At 36.6% G+C, this 17,730-nt stretch overlaps 1 protein-coding gene across 1 annotated transcript; it reads left to right on the top strand.

Annotated features, from left to right (window-relative positions):
• The first annotated feature begins 974 nt into the window (after positions 1-974).
• Positions 975-8,870, top strand: LOC128922134 (zinc finger protein 853-like). The gene is made up of 3 exons (XM_054231755.1): positions 975-1,004; positions 1,626-1,847; positions 8,586-8,870. The coding sequence occupies exons 1-3, from the start codon at positions 975-977 to the stop codon at positions 8,868-8,870; spliced, it is 537 nt and encodes a 178-aa protein (XP_054087730.1).
• The last annotated feature ends 8,860 nt before the right edge of the window (positions 8,871-17,730 follow it).

Here is a 17,730-nt window from a genome sequence, read left to right as displayed (position 1 = left end):
TCAAATTGTGTAATATCTTAATAAAATTACATAAATAAATGTAAAATGTTCGGTCGCACCCGAACTTAGCCTTTCCTTACTTGTTTTTTGTATGTTTTTGCGCACATTTAAGTATTTTTCCACCTAAGAAAATTTAATGTAGCACGAAAAGGAGTTTATGCCGCGATGTCTTAATTTGGTATCCCTACAAAACTAATACGGCTGTGCAAGCTAGGGTTGAGCAACACCATAAACTCCGTCAGAATCGGGAAGGAACTCTCCGAGCCGTTCGACACCAAATGATGTTTCAGATAAGGCGACTCACTATCGTGTGACTTCTTTAACCTGGTGGATGGAAAAAATAATACGTTGCGGAGCTAAATAGAGAAAGTACAATATTCTACAAGAGTGTACAGCTGCTGGCGTATGCTGACGATATCGCTGTCATTGAAAAATACACCCGCGTCGTTAGTTTTGCTTTTTCCAGACTGGATAAGAATGCGAAGCGTATAGGTCTGGTGGTGAACGAGGACAAGACGAAATATCTCCTGTCATTAAACAAACAGTCAGCGCATTCGCGTCTTGGCTCCCATGTCACTGTTGACAATCATAACATTAAAGTCGTCGATAATTTGGTATAATTAAGAACCATCATCAGCAACACCAACAATGTCAGCCTCGAAATCCAACACATAATTACTCTTATCAACAGGTGCTAATTTGAACTGAGTAAGCAATTGAAAAGTAAAGTCCTCTCTCGACGAACGAAAACCAAACTCTACAAGTCCCTCATCATTCCATCCTACTTTGTGGTGCAGAAGCGTGGACGATGTCATCCGCTGAGACGGCACTAGGAGTTTTCGAGAGAAAGGTTTTTGAGGACGGCGAATATCACAGACGATGGAATGATGAGTTGTATGTATTCGCTGTATTCGACGACATAGATAGTTCAGCGAATAAAACGACATTGGCGACGCTGGGTAGGTCATATCACGATGCAGTACACGCTGGTGGAAGCCGGTTCGGTGCCTACGCCAGTCAAGAAGAAGAAGGAAATGGCGCAACACCATAGGACATGCTTAAGAGGAATATTTAGCGCAGGGTTGCACCATAAAAGCTGCCTGTTCGTTTGAATTACTGGATATGGCACTCTATTGACTTCTCTAAAACGCTTAGCGAATCGATGACAGCTAATATATACATCATGAAACAATGAAGATAGCGGAACAACCCTTTACACAAATTTCTATTTGAGGTGTGGAACCACTTGTGGAAAAATTGTCGAAAGCGGACTATAGCATTTCATGGCCCCGGATATCGAACATGAAGAATTCAGTGCCTAAGGGTAATTTTTAAACAAAAATATCCGTAAATATCTCAGATATTTTAATGTAATTCAGTGGGAAGATAGTGCTTGTTGATTTGTAATTGTTAATTAATTTTTGGATAGAGGAGTGGGTTCTTCCAACTAAAACTAAATATAAGATTTTGGCAAGATAGTGCTTGTTGAATTGTAATTGTTAATTAATTTTTGGATAGAGGAGTGGGTGTGGCAGCGTGTCTAGTATATGTACAGGCGGAGGGCGAAGAGCCACCAACACCAACACCGGCTCCTGATCCTGAAACTACAACCCCTGCAACTCCAGCTGACACGACAGCAGGAAAGGTACCCGAAACTACAACACCAGCAAATAGTGAAGCATCTACAACAACAGCAGCTAACGGTGGAACAGGTCCAACTAAAACAACTAAAAAAGGGAGAACCACTAGAAGAAGAAGAACTACGCGACGAAGAAGAAGGACCACACGAAGAAGACGTACAACACGAAGACTTATTATCAGGAGAAGAACAAGACGGCCAAATGGCGGTAGAGGCGGTAGACGTGTGGTCAGGAGACGTAGAATCGTACAAGGCTAAATATGTTATTTAATCTAAGAATAATAAAAATTCAATTGCAAATATAACAAGTAAAGAAAGGCTAAGTTCGGGTGCAACCGAACATTTTATACTCTCGCAATTTATTGAAGAAATTTTATTGAGATAACATACAAATTAACACATAAATTCGGCATAAAGTTTAATAGAATAACGAAAGTCGTCATATACAGTATATGAGGGCTGTGGTAATTCCTGAACCGATTTCATTCATTTTCATCAGCAAGGTACACTATAACCAAGACTATACGCTCACTTAATTTTGCTAAGATAGCTCACCTATTAACCAATACATATTTGTGGTATAAAGCTCACCGTAGTTTTGGAAAACTTATAATTAGGTATATGGGATCTAGGAGAAGATACTTTTGAAAAACCTATAATTAGATATATGGGAGCTAGGATATGTTATGACCCGATTTTAATAATTTTTAGAACAGAGACACACTATTAGAGGAAAACAATTTCCTCTGAATTACATTAAATTATCTGAGAGATTTACCCATATTTTCGGTTAAAATTTATCCTTAGGCGCTGAGTTCAACTTGTTCAATATCTGGGGCCTTGACAAGTTATGGTCCGTTTTCGACAATTTTTTCAGAAGTGAAGCCAGAGATGATATGCACTATTTGTGTAAAGTTTTATTCCGCTATCTTCATTGGTTCCTTATGTACATATTATAAAGTGAAGGAATGAGATGGAATTCGAAATTGAGTTATATGGGAAGTTGTGGTGGTTGTGAACCGATTTCGCCCATTTTTTGTCCGTGTTATCGGGGTGTCAGTCGAATTTCATTCGAATCGATGACTACAAAGTCGTGATCAGAGCGGATAAACGACCGTCTGGAATACACGAACGCACATTTAATGCTCCAACAATAGATGAAGTTGCCATCCTGATTGTTGGTAAAACTTTGAAGCACGGGATATTGTGCTTACACGTCGCGATACTGGGCAATTACAACAAATATCTGAAACCCATCGTTCATATGACACATTGCAATACCCGCTGATGTTTTGGTAAAGAGAAGATGGATATTATTTTAATATTAAATTGAAAAATCCATTGAATGAGTATAATTATGCTAAAAGTATGGGTAATAAAACATCATTAAATTACTTGAATATTCTAGATTATCAAAATAAAAAAATTAACTTAATAACATCCAAAAACAGCTCATTTATTGCCTAAGGCGGAAGAAAGTTCGCACCTGGGTCAGATAGTTTTTTATAAAATGAAATGTATTCAAACATTCAAATATAACAAGTAAGGAAAGGCTAAGTTCGGGTGCAACCGAACATTTTATACTCTCGCAATTTATTGAAGAAATTTAACCAATACATATATGCGGAATAAAGCTCACCGTATTTTTGAAAAACCTATAATTAGGTATATGGGAGCTAGGAGAAGATACTTTTGAAAAACCTACAATGAGGTATATGGAAATGTTATGACCCGATTTTAATAATTTTTGGAACAGAGACACACTATTAGAAGAAAACAATTTCCTCTGAATTAAATTGAGATATCTGAGAGATTTACCCATATTTTCGGTTAAAACTTATCCTTAGACGCTGAGTTCAACATGTTCGATATCTGGGGCCTTGAAAAGTTATGGTCCGGTGATATGCACTAATTGTGTAAAGTTTTATTCCGTTATCTTCATTGGTTCCTTATGTTTACATTATAAAGTGAAGGAATAAGATGGATTTCAAAATTGAGTTATAAGGAAAGTAGTAGTGGTTGTGAACCGATTTCCCAGTTTTTTGTCCGTGTTATCAGGGTGTCAAGAAAATATTATATACCGAATTTCATTCGAATCGGTCGAGTAGTTCCTGAGATATGGTTTTTGACCAATAAATGGACAATGCCACGCCCATTTTCCATTAAAAAAAAAAAATCTGAGTACAGCTCCCTTCTGCTATTTCTTCTGCAACATTTAGTGTTTCTGACGTTTTTCATTAGTTAGTTAACCCACTTTTAGTAATTTTCAACCTAACCTTTGTATGGGAGGTGGGCGTGGTTATTATCCGATTTCAACTATTTTCATGGTGTGTGGTGGGGTAGGTAAGAGAACTGACTGCAGAAAGTTTGGTTTATATAGCTTTATTAGTTTGCGAGTTAAATACAAATAACCAATTTGTGGGCGGGGCCACGCCCACTTCCCCAAAAAAATTACATCCAAACATATGCCCCCTCCTAGAGCGATCCTTTATTCCAAATTTTACTTTTATATCTTCTGTTATGGCTTAGTTATGACACTTTATGTGTTTTTGGTTTTCGCCATTTTGTGGGCGTGGCAATGGTCCGATTCTGCCCATTTTCGAACTTGATCTTCTTAGGGTGCCAAGGAATATTTGTGCCAAGGTTCGTCAAGATATCTTAATTTTTACTCAAGTTACAGCTTGCACAGACGGACAGACATCCGGATTTCAAATCTACTCGTCACCCTGATCACTTTGGTATACATGACTCTATATCTAACTCTTTTAGTTTTAGGTGTTACAAACAACCGTTATGTGAACAAAACTATAAGGCTGCGTGCATGTCGGAGCTGCGATAAGCGATAAGAGCAGCGACAAGAGCATAGCTTCGAGTTATAGTTTTGTGTGGTGTGCATAACAGAGCTGCGATAAGAACGTAAATTGCATTTGCAATTTAAGTTTTGTATAGTGAACAGCTAAAAAAATGAGTGATTCTGAAGAAGAAAATATTTTGTTGTTGACATCTACTGCTGCATATTATCATATGCATAATACTGTGTGGACAAAACGCTCGTTTTCGGCGCATTCTATAAATTAAGAAAGGCCAAATTTCGGAGAATTTCATCATCTTTATTGTAGCTTGAGACAGGATCCAAAAAAGTTTTTCGAATACATGAGAATGACAAGCGATACATTCGATTACATTCTGTGTCAAATTTCGAATCAACATACAACATTCAACACAAATTCATATTAATGTAACAATTTTACAATAAAACACATGAAAATTTATCCAAAACGCACCTGTTGTGGTGGTTTGGATCTTTTTGCTCCCAGATTGCTGGTTTCAAAAATACTGCACTTATTAAGTCTTCCGTGTCCATCATCGATAAGAGCGTAGAAATTGTAGGTCAGTAATTTCTACGCTCTTATCGATGATAGCCAGCAAAGAGTGAGTTCGCGCGCTGCTCCGACATGAACACTTGTATTAAATTACATGTATCAATTTAAATTAAAGCATCGTTCACTTAAAACCTTTACGCACAAATATTATTATTACTCACAAAAATAAAAGGAAACTAAAATTTTGACAGAACTACCTTTAAAAAGCGGGGATATCTTGAGTGTCCATTCAAGGTTCACTCATCCGCAGGTCAAGTAAGTAATCCATAAACTATGTGGACCATTCTTCGCAATGTCTGGAAAAAGCTGAACTAACGACGTGGGTGTTGTTTCCAATGATATCGATATCATGGTGAATATCTGGTCATATGTAGATTTTCCAGGTCTAAAGCCGTACTGATAGGGTTCTATCAGTTTGTTGACGGTGGGCTTTAGTCTTTCACACAGAACGCTCGATAAGACCTTATATGCGATGTTAAGGAGGCTGCTTATCCCACGGTAATTGACTCAAATTGTGGGTTTCCCTCTTTGTGGATTGAGCAGAGTACACTGAGATTCCAATCGTCGGACATGCTTTCTTCCGACCATAATCCGCAAAAAAACTGATGCATGCACCCTATCAGCTCTTCGCCGCCGGTATCGGCCGGTAATCCATCGGCCCCCTCCGCCTTTTTGTTCTTCACGCTAGTAATTTCACGGAACATCTGTTCCATCGTCGTTGATTGGGGAATCGGGTTCGCCATATCCTGGTGTTGTAGTTTCACTGCCATTCAGCAGGCTGGATAAATGTTCCCTCCACAAACTCTGTATACTCTGGTCATCAACAACTAGATCACCTCTGGGGGTCCTACAGGAGTATGCTCCGGTCTTGAAACCTTCAGTTAGTCGCCGGATCTTTTCGTAGAATTTTCGACCATTACCCCTGTCGGCCAGCTTGTCAAGCTCTTCACACTCACGCATTTCGTCCTCTTTCTTTTTATACTCTCGCAACAAAGTTGCTACGAGAGTATTAAGTTTTGTCCACATAACGGTTGGTTGTAAGTCCTAAAACTAAGCAAGTTAGATATAGGGTTATGTATATCAAAATGATCAGGGTGACGAGAAAAGTTCAAATCCGGATGTCTGTCTGTCCGTCCGTCTGAACGACCGTCCGTCTGTCCGTCCGTGCAAGCTGTAACTTGTGTAAAAATTTAGATATCTTGATGAAACTTGGAAGACGTATTTCTTGGCACCATAAGAAGGTTAAGCTCGAAAATGGGCGTAATCAGACCACTGCCACGCCCACAAAATGGCGAAAACCGAAAACACTTAAAGTGCCATAACTAAGCTATAAATAAAGCTATGGAAGTAAAATTTGGTAAGGAGGATCGCACTAAGAAGGGGCATATGTGGATGTAATTTTTTTGGGGAAGTGGGCGTGGGCCCGCCCCCTACTAAGTTTTTTGTACATATCTCGCAAACTACTAAAGGTATGTCAAGGAAACTTTCTAGAGCCGTTTCTTTTAGGTACTACCTTATACAGTCCAAAAATAGAGGAAATCGGATTGTAATCACGCCCACCTCCCATACAAAGGTTATGTTGAAAACTACTAAAAGTGGGTTAACTCAATGACGAACAACGCCAGAAACATTAAATTCACAAAAGAAATGGCATATGGAAGCTACACTCAGTTTTTTTACAAAATGGAAAATGGGCGTGGCATCGCCCACTTATGGGTCAAAAACCATATCTCAGGAACTACGCGACCGATTTCAATGAAACTTGGTTTGTAATAGTTTCTTTGCATCCCAATGATATGTTGCGAAAATACGCCAAATCGCTTCACAACCACGCATACTTCCTATATACCAAAATTTTAAGACGATCTGAATCGTTTACTTTACAATATATAAAGTAAGCACTAGTACAGATATCGATGCAGAACTTTGCACAAACACTACGTTTATAGTGTGGCAGCCCTATTCTAAAAATGACCGAAATCGGACCATAGGTTGTCAAGGCCCCATATATCGAACATGAGGACCTCGGTGCTTCTAACCTAATATTAGGGTTTCCAACTTTCAATGGACTTTATACAATATATATGACGAATATGTGAGTCAAATTGTGTATTATATAATATTAATAAAGTTAAATAAATAAATTGCGAGAGTATAAAATGTTCGGTTACACCCGAACTTAGCCCTACCTTACTTGTTTTGTCTGCAATGCGCCTCGCATCCATCTTCAGCTCCCAGTATCTATCCCATCCCGCACGTGTTGTGGTCGATCGCAACATTGCGAGGAAGACAATCTGTTTTCTCCACTGCGACACGACAATCCTTATCATACCAGCTGTATGGAGCTAAAGAAATAAAAATCCTTACTGATCAACAGCCATTGACGTTTGCATTAAGTAACAGTAATATTAATGTCAAGTTAAAAAGGTGGAAAGCAACGATAAACGAATATAATTATAAACTCATTTACAAACCAGGAAAAACAAACGTATTCCCCGATGCGTCATCACGGCTGCCAATAAAAGTTAATACACTTACATCCTCAGATGAAAATTCACAACATAGCGCAGAAGATGATAGCTCAAAGCTCATTCCTCACTGTGAAGCTCCATTAAACTATTAAAAAATCAAGTTATATTTATAGAAGAAAAGGAGGCAATTATACATGAAGAACCTCATGCCAGCTTGCACAGACAAATGTGGAGTTTACGATAAAGAAAACCTTAGCAAAATCTTGAAAAGCTTTCTAAACCCAAACATATTCAATGGAATTAAAATTCAAGAGAAATACATTTTATTATTACAGCAAGTCTATCAAGAAAATGTCTCACAATTTCGTATCAGGATAACACAGAAAGTAGTTACTGATATAGCAGATGAAGATGTTAAATTTAAATTAATAAAACAAGAACACAAAAGAGCCTATCGCAATAGTAAAGAAAATAAATATCAGATATTGATACTGTATAGGAATTGAAATCTATCTAGCACATTCACAGAAAAGTGAAGTCAATGAAGTTAGAACATGTATATTCCACTATTATTGAAATTATCATATGTCTCCAAGTAGAATATCCTGATTGCTAGAGAAATTATAAGCAGAGTCTTCATTATTAGATCGTAGAAGGATATTTTAAATAGCAACAAAGGCATCAGACAATATTCTATTGGAAATTCAATCGATATTTAAATAGCATGGGTTAATATCAAATTCTGGAAAGCGGTAATGTATTTTGACAGCTGTTTTCAACTACTTTGCAAAAACATAAATATAAACTCGAATAGTAAATAAATATTGATATAAAGACAGATACGCGTACCAATGCGTGCTAGCATCTTTGAACTTGATCAGCGTACTATAAAAACTTTTGACATCATCATCATGATCAACAGTAGACGTTCATTTCTACGAGCTAAATCGTTAACTTCTTTCAAAATGAAACTACACTTTCTAATATTTCTTGTTGTGGCAGCGTGCCTAGTATATGTACAGGCGGAGGGCGAAGAGCCACCAACACCAACTCCGGCTCCTGATCCTGAAACTACAACCCCTGCAACTCCAGCTGACACGACAGCAGGAAAGGTACCCGAAACTACAACACCAGCAAATAGTGAAGCATCTACAACAACAGCAGCTAACGGTGGAACAGGTCCAACTAAAACAACTAAAAAAGGGAGAACCACTAGAAGAAGAAGAACTACGCGACGAAGAAGAAGGACCACAGGAAGAAGACGTACAACACGAAGACTTATTATCAGGAGAAGAACAAGACGGCCAAATGGCGGTAGAGGCGGTAGACGTGTGGTCAGGAGACGTAGAATCGTCCAAGGCTAAAGATGTTATTTAAACTGAGAAGAATAAAAATTCAATTGCATATATAAAAATAGTGTTATATACTAGAAATAAGAGAAAACCCAAGTGGTCCTGCAATCGTGTATTTCAGAAGTCGAAAACATACTTTATAGTATATATTATATATCAGAGATTACACTTTTCCCACAGTTTATATAATCCGATTAAAAACATTTCTAAATAACCATCTTTAATTTATAGCTCGTTGATCTCTAAAACGGATATAACTAAATTACCACATTGATATTGATTTGTTTTTACCCCCCCTTGAATCATCGGCATTTTTCGAATAGCAACAATGGGACTGAACAATATTCAAATCTGTATATATTTGGAGGTATCAGCTTGGAAATTAAATCGATACTGAAATAATATAGGTAAGTACCTAATTCTGGAAAGCGGTAGGGTATTTTAACAGCTGCTTCCTACTACTTTGCGAAAATATAAATATAAATTCGAATAATAAATAAAAAAATAGTGGGTAGGTAGTAGGGTGGAGCGATTTTATTTTATTTTTTTAATTTTTGCTTGGGTATACCTTTAGAAAGTTGATGTTATAAGTAACAATTAAACACAAGAAAACTTAGTAATCTCATGCAATGTTTCAAGGTGCCCCCATCGACAAGAAGTTTTGAAAATGTATGTCAAATACTCATAAATTCGCAAAAATTTTATAATGCCCTGAACACATAGACGACGACAAGCGACGAGAGACATCTGTCAAATATTAAAATACACGCGTTCTTATGGGCACAGCGTTTTAGACAACAGCACGATTTCGCGATAGCAAGTTTTCTTTTGAGCTATATCATGGCTGCTTGTGGAGTATTATTTTGCGTGTTTTCTTTAAATCTGTGATCTGCAGCATACTAAAAGTTTGAATTATTGAAACACACATTTTTAAATAAGTGAAACGTAAAATATGAGTTTTCTGAAGCTAAAAGATGAAGTTGAAGAGGATGATACAGTAATACTTCATCTCAATGTAAATGCGAATTGTATCTACACTAATAATAGTCAACTTTAAACGCGAAACCATTGAATACGTATGTAAATAATTATTGAATAGAATAATATTACCTTGACTTAAATTGCAATTAATTTTCAATACAGATATTTCAGACCTCACACGGTACGCAGCCTATTTGGTGTCACTTATGGTAGCTGTGCAGAACTCTTGAAGGAATGGGAGTATGTGCTGGAAGCAAATCCAGAATTATGGACGCTGCTACATGGCATTAGGTTTAATGTCACATTTTTCTCGTGCAATTAAACCTTTTGGCCAACACAAGCACGCAAAGACTTGGAACGACATGGTTTAGGCGCATTTGTAACCGTTTATGCCACTATGTCATCTTTTATTAGATTTATATGGAAAAGCTACAGGACCTAATTGCTTTTCGGGCGCCATCGGATCTCAATTACAAAATTATCAAACAATGCCAATAGTCAAATTTCCGTTACACCTACAATATTACCTGAAATAACTAGGGCAGAGCTTAGGACCGACCAAAAGTATTTATATGACATAATGATCGCAATCAGTACTAGTGATGAGCGATATTTCACTACCGGTGATTTTTTCACTGTGATTGAAAAATCGCTTATAGCAACAGCGATCAATTTTTGTAAATATCAGTGATTTAAAATCGCTATTGCAGTTAAGTAATTTGAGTTCGATCACAGTACATATAGGTGTTCAGTATAACAGTTCAATAATTCTAATTCGATCACTGTAGGAAAAGCAGTTCAGTGATTCTAATTCGATCACTGTAGCAATAGCAGTTCAGTGATTCCAATTCGATCACTGTAACAATATCCGTTCGAAAGTAACCATCACTGTTCAGTAACAATATCAGTTCGAAAGTAGCAATCACTGTTCAGTAACGGTATCAGTTCGAAAGTAGCAATCACTGTTCAGTAACAGTATCAGTTCGAAAGGAGCAATCACTGTTTAGTAACAATATCAGTTCGAAAGTAGCAATCACTGTTTAGTAACAATATCTGTTCGAAATTAGCAATCACTGTTCAGTAACAGTATCAGTTCGAAAGTAGCAATCACTGTTCAGTACCAGTATTAGATCGAAAGGGGCAATCACTGTTTAGTAACAATATCAGTTCGAAAGTAGCAATCACTGTTCAGTGGTCAAGTAGAAATTTTAGTTGTGATTTCGATAATTTTGGATACGGTGATTACAAAAGCAGTTAAATGTACTCAAAATGTATTAATTAGTTAATAGTGATTACAAAAGCAGGTAAATTTTGGATATTGTTAAAATTAATAAAAATGAATATGTAAAAAATTAAAAAAAAAATTGGAGTACAAATTCTCATAAATTCGTTTTTTTTTTTGTTGTGATCGCAATAGCAATAAAAAATCACAGTGATTTAAAAGTAGCAATCACTGAAATCACAGTGATTCAAAAATAGCAATATCGCTCATCACTAATCAGTACTGGTATCTTTATACTCTCGCAACAAAAGTTGCTAAAAGGGTATTATAGTTTTGTTCACATAACGGTTGTTTGTAAGTCCTAGAACTAAACGAGTTAGATATAAGGTTATTTATACCAAAGTGATCAGGGTGATGAGTAAAGTTCAAATCCGGATGTCTGTCTGTCCGTCCGTGCAAGCTGGAACTTGAGTAAAAATTGAGATATCTTAATGAAACTTGGAACACGTGTTCCTTGGCACCATAAGAAGGTTAAGTTCGAATCGGACACTGCCACGCCCACAAAATGGCGATAACCAAAAACACATAAAGAGCTATAACTAAACCATAAATAAAGTTATGAAAATAAAATTTGGAACATAGAATCGCATTAGGGAGGGACACATTTGAATGTAATTTTTTTGGAAAAGTGGGCGTGACCCCGCCCCCAAATAGGTTTTTTGTATATATCTTGCAAACCAATAAAGCTATATAAACCAAACTTTCTGCAGCCGTTTCCTTATACAGTCCAAAAATTAAAGAAATCGGATAATAACCACGCCCACCACCCATACAAAGGTTAGGTTAAAAATTACTAAAAGTGGGTTAACTCACTAACGAGAAACGTTAGAAACACCAAATTTTACATAAGAAATGGCAGAAGGAAGCTGCACTGAGATTTTTTTGCAAAATGGAAAATGGCCACGCCCGCACCAAAACCATATCTCAGGAACCACTCGACAGATTTCAATGAAACTTGGTTTGTAATAGTTTCCTTACATTCCTTAAACATTGTAGAAAGTTTAGTTTATATAGCTTCATTGGTTTGCGAGATATATACAAAAAACTTAGTAGGGGGCGGGGCAACGCCCACTTCTCCAAAAAAAATACATCCAAATATGCCCCTTCATAGTGCGTGCGATCCTTTGTTCAAAATTTTACTGTTATAATTTTATTTATGGCTTAGTTATGACACTTTATGTGTTTTTGGTTTTCTCCATTTTGTGGGCGTGGCAGTGGACCATTTTTTGCCCATTTTCGAAAGCAACCCTCTCACTGTCCTAAGGAACATGTGTTCCAAGTTTCATTAAGATATCTCAATTTTTACTCAAGTTACAGCTTGCACGGACGGACGGACGGACAGACGTTCGGATTTGAACTCCACTCTTCACCCTTATCACTTTGGTATACATAACCCCATATCTAACTCTTTTATTTCTTGGTGACACAAACAACCGTTATGTGAACAAAACTATAATAGTCTGTGCAACATGTTGCGAGAGTATAAAAAAATGTAAATCCTCGTGCATTAACGCCATAACGCATTAGCCAAAAATCTATGGCAAACCATTAACCTAAGTCGTTATTTGAATTCCGATATAAAACCAATCGTTGACAAAGTAACTCAACGAAATGGATATTTTGATCACTCAGAAAATCTTCTCATTGTTATGCTTGGTTACATTGGCATTATTATGTGGCGAGACTGTGATATAACTGAGCCACCTCTAACTTTAAATATGGATAAAACATGTCGCACCCAAGCCGTGGGGCGCTGCATCAAGTTGGTTCAGAGGCATAGAGTGCAGTTTGTGGGGGAAATAAACGGGATTGTTTTTATTATGACAAGCCGCTATCGTGGCTACGAATTCCTTATTTCAATTCTTCAATTCACAAAAACAGTTTGATGTGTAAATAGTATTTAAGTAAGGTAAGATAAAATTTCTCTTAATAAATGTTTAAAATTATTTTTTTTTTTTAATTTTCGGCTCCACTGGGGCACCTTATAACCTTAAACCAGCTGTCTGATATTTTGTATGTTTGTTTTATTTCTTAAAAGGCAACTTTTCATAGTTATGCCGTAAAAAAACTGGAAAAACAATTTTTTCTCCATACATTATCGCTCCACCTTAGTAGGTAGGTAGGTAAAGTGGATGTCGTACGACGCACTTAGGGTTTAAGGAAGTCCATTGTGACATAGCGCTAATAGAGATTAGGAATGATTAAGTTCGGGTTTAACCGAACATTTTATACTCAAGAAATTTATTTATTTAATTTTATTAAAAATCGCCTACATATTCGTCATATATATGGTATAAAGTCTATTGAAAGTTGGAAACACTAATATTAGGTATATGGGAGTTAGGTGAAGTTATGACCCTATTTCACCTCTCTTACCAACTTTATTGCGAGAGTGTAAAATATTATTTATGAGGCGCTCTTACGTTGGAATAAGTGAGACATTCCTTTATCCCTGGCGTTTTTTTAACAGCTCCACTGATTCAAATACGTGCTGCTCTGTGTAAATTTTCCATATATTTTCCGCATATTTCTTATGCATTATTGGCCATCAGATCAATGTGCCGTATGACTTTATCGGTCTTACCACTGCTATGTAGAGCAAATGAGTTGCATGACAAAGCAATCCCCATTTAGGTCCAAATATCTTTTACATGTATATAGTGCTATCTCTGCTTTCTTTACCCTTCTATTCTCCTATTGAAATGGAAAATTCCACATTACCGTATAAGAAATGACTCAAGATTTCTTAAATGTAGTAACCTGCTGGGCGCAAAGAAGTGGCTTAGCCATTCATCCCACTAAAATTGAACTGGTACTATCTTCAAGGAAGTACAAAATTCCAGACGCGTCTCCCCCCTCATTGGGAGAATACAGGCTGCAACCTGAGAACTAGGAGAAGTTCCTGGGGTAGACAAGCTCTCGTACAATCCCAATATTGAGGAGAGAGTGAGAAAGGCTTAAAGAACTCTCACAAACAGTGGTTCCCTGGCTCTGTGAAACCATAGTTAAGACAATATTATGGAGTTGTCGTTTTTGAATCATATGGTTCTTGGTGATCCGTAAGGAGTATTTGTGTGCCACAAAGGAGAGTCGAAGCACTCTCAGTGAGACTCTCTGCAATTGCGGTAAACAATACTAGTTCCGTTTTGCTGGCATTCAAGTTTAGCTCATATGTTTCTGCCAATCGGTTTAAATCATTGAATATTGTTTGTATAAAATTAGTGTTATTGGGACTTTATTTCTCACCGACAAATTAAGAACTTACTTCTATGTTTCTAAAGAAATTAAAATCCTTACTGATCACCAGCCATTGACGTTTGCATTAAGTTACAGTAATAATAATTTCAAGTTAAAAAGGTGAAAACAATGATAAACGAATATAATTATAAACACATTTACAAACCAGGAAAAACAAACGTCACACCGATGCGTCATCACGGCTGCCAATAAAAGTTAATACACTTACATCCTCAGATGAAAATTCACAACAGAAAACCTTAGCAAAATCTTGAAAAGCTTTCTAAACCCAAACATATTCAAAGGAATTAAAATTCATTTTATTATTACACCTAATCTATCAAGAAAATTTCTCACAATTTCCTATCAGGATAACACAGAAAGTAGATACCAATATAGCAGATGAAAATGTTAAATTTTAATTAAAAATAATAATAGTAAATATAATAAATACCAGATTAGTAAAAAAAATAAATACCAGATTTTGGGGGAAAAGAAATAAACTTATTAAAAACAAGTAAGGAAGGCCTAAGTTCGGGTGTAACCGAACATTTTATACTCTCGCAATTTATTTATTTAACTTAATTAATATTATATAATACACAATTTGACCCACATATTCGTCATATATATTTTATAAAGTCCATTAAAAGTTGGAAACCCTAATATTGGGTTAGAAGCACTGAGGTCCTCATGTTCGATGTATGGGGCCTTGAAAACATATGGTCCGATTTTGGCGATTTTTATAAGGGGGCTGCCACACTATAAACGTAGTATTTGTGCAAAGTTCTGCACCGATATCTTCACTAGTGCTTACTTTATACATATATTGCAAAGTAAACAATTCAGATCGTCTTCAAAGTTCTGGTATATAGGAAGTAGGCGTGGTTGTAAAGCGATTTGGCCAATTTTCACAAACTATTACAAACCAAGTTTCATTGAAATCGGTCAAGTAGTTCCTGAGATATGGTTTTTGACCCATAAGTGGGCGACGCCACGCCCATTTTCCATTTTGTAAAAAAATCTGAGTGCAGCTTCCATCTACCATTTCTTATGTGAAATTTAGTGTTTCTGACTTTTTCGTTAGTGAGTTAACCCACTTTTAGTCATTTTCAACATAACTTTTGTATGGGAGGTGGGCGTGGTTATTATCCGATTTCAACTATTTTCATGGTGTGTGGTGGGGTACGTAAGAGAATCGACTGCAGAAAGTTTGGTTTATATAGCTTCATTGGTTTGTGAGATATATACAAATAACCGATTTGGGGGCGGGGCCACGCCCACTTCCCCAAAAAATTACATCCAAATATGACACTTTATGTGTTTTTGGTTTTCGCCATTTTGTGGGCGTGGCAGTGGACCGATTTTGCTCATTTCGAAAGCAACCATTTCATGGTCCCAAGGAACATGTGTTCCAAGTTTCATTAAGATATCTCAATTTTTACTCAAGTTATCGCTTGCACGGACGGACAACCGGATTTCAACTCCACTCGTCATCCTGATCATTTATATATATATAACCCCATATCTAACTCTTTTATTTCTTGGTGACACAAACAACCGTTATGTGAACAAAACTATAATACTCTGTGCAACAGGTTGCGAGAGTATAAATATACAAAGTCATGTGAAATTTGCAGATGTAATAAGTACTACCTGCCTCCACAAAAAACTAAAGTTACAGGCAACACCCATACCTTCGTACCCAACAGAAATACTGCTTATCGATATTACAGAAGTGTTCGGCGAAAAACATATTTCGTGCGTTGATATCTTCTATAAATTTGTAAAATTTTTCAGGATATAAAATAAACCAGTATTGCATAGCAGGGATAAATTGATAAAGCTTCTACACTATTTCACTGTACTTTGGTCATGGAAAATGAACTGTTTGGAAGGGTTAGGAATTGAAATCTATCTAGCACAATCTCAGAAAAATGAAGTCAATGAAGTTAGAACGTGTGCATTCCACTATTATTGAATATATCATAATAGAATATCCTGATTGCTAAAGAAATTATAAACAGAGTCTTCATTATTAGATCGTAGAAGGATATTTTGAACAGCAACAAAGACATCAAACAATATTCTATTGGAAATTCAATCGATAATAAAATAGCATGGGTTAATATCTAATTCTGGAAAGCGGTAATGTATTTTGGCAGCTGTTTTCAACTACTTTGCAAAAACATAAATATAAACTCGAATAGTAAATAAATATTGATATAAAGACAATTATGTACATACGCGTACCAATGCGTGCTAGCATCTTTGAACTTGATCAGCGTACTATAAAAGCTTTTGACATCATCATCATGATCAACAGTAGACATTTATTTCTACGAGCTAAATCGTTAACTTTTTTCAAAATGAAACTACACTTTTTAATATTTCTTGTTGTGGCAGCGTGCCTAGTATATGTACAGGCGGAGGGCGAAGAGCCACCAACACCAACACCGGCTCCTGATCCAGAAACTACAACCCCTGCAACTCCAGCTGACACGACAGCAGGAAAGGTACCCGAAACTACAACACCAGCAAATAGTGAAGCATCAACAACTACAGCAGCTAACGGTGGAACGGGTCCAACTAAAACAACTAAAAAGGGGAGAACCACTAGAAGAAGAAGAACTACGCGACGAAGAAGAAGGACCACACGAAGAAGACGTACAACACGAAGACTTATTATCAGGAGAAGAACAAGACGGCCAAATGGCGGTAGAGGCGGTAGACGTGTGGTCAGGAGACGTAGAATCGTCCAAGGCTAAATATGTTATTTAATCTGAGAAGAATAAAAATTCAATTGCAAATATAAAAATAGTGTTATATACTAGAAATAAGAGAAAACCCAAGTGGTCCTGCAATCGTGTATTTCAGAAGTCGAAAACATACTTTATAGTATATATTATATATCAGAGATTACACTTTTCCCACAGTTTATGTAGTCCGATTAAAAACAGTTCTAAATAACCCTCTTTAATTTATAGCTCGTTGATCTCTAAAACGGATCGGTAATGCCTACTTAGGTTTTATTTATAAAAAGTCTCTTGCGGACACTAAAATATTCCGGATGTTTGTCTATCCGTCCGTCTATCGGTGAAATAGATAGCTTGAGTTAAAACTGAGATGTGTCGTTTTGGAGTAATCGCGTCATTGCAACATTCCCATGCGGTGTTCCTTGATAAAACTTTATTATACCCAAAGCCAGTTTGGCCCATTAGTGAGTTCACTCATGTATTGGAGAACGTTATTGGCGGTAACCATTTTATATTATTCACCACCTATTGCAGCACTTACTTCACTGGCTGTTACTACTGTTATAACTTTCATTACGACGTCAAAATATCAAACATTGAATTTTGTACAGAAAATTTGCAAATTTAAT

Source organism: Zeugodacus cucurbitae, chromosome 5, assembly GCF_028554725.1.
Source record: "Zeugodacus cucurbitae isolate PBARC_wt_2022May chromosome 5, idZeuCucr1.2, whole genome shotgun sequence".
Taxonomy (NCBI): domain Eukaryota; kingdom Metazoa; phylum Arthropoda; class Insecta; order Diptera; family Tephritidae; genus Zeugodacus; species Zeugodacus cucurbitae.
This window is presented reverse-complemented; position numbering and strand designations above follow the sequence as displayed.

Excerpts from the sequence above, each read along its gene's own strand:
- LOC128922134 (XM_054231755.1), top strand. The coding sequence starts at position 975 with ATGCAGTACACGCTGGTGGAAGCCGGTTCG. Across the intron at positions 1,005-1,625 it reads CGCTGGTGGAAGCCGGTTCG|CTGACACGACAGCAGGAAAG; the intron begins GTGCCTACGCCA and ends CTGCAACTCCAG. Across the intron at positions 1,848-8,585 it reads AACAAGACGGCCAAATGGCG|CTGACACGACAGCAGGAAAG; the intron begins GTAGAGGCGGTA and ends CTGCAACTCCAG.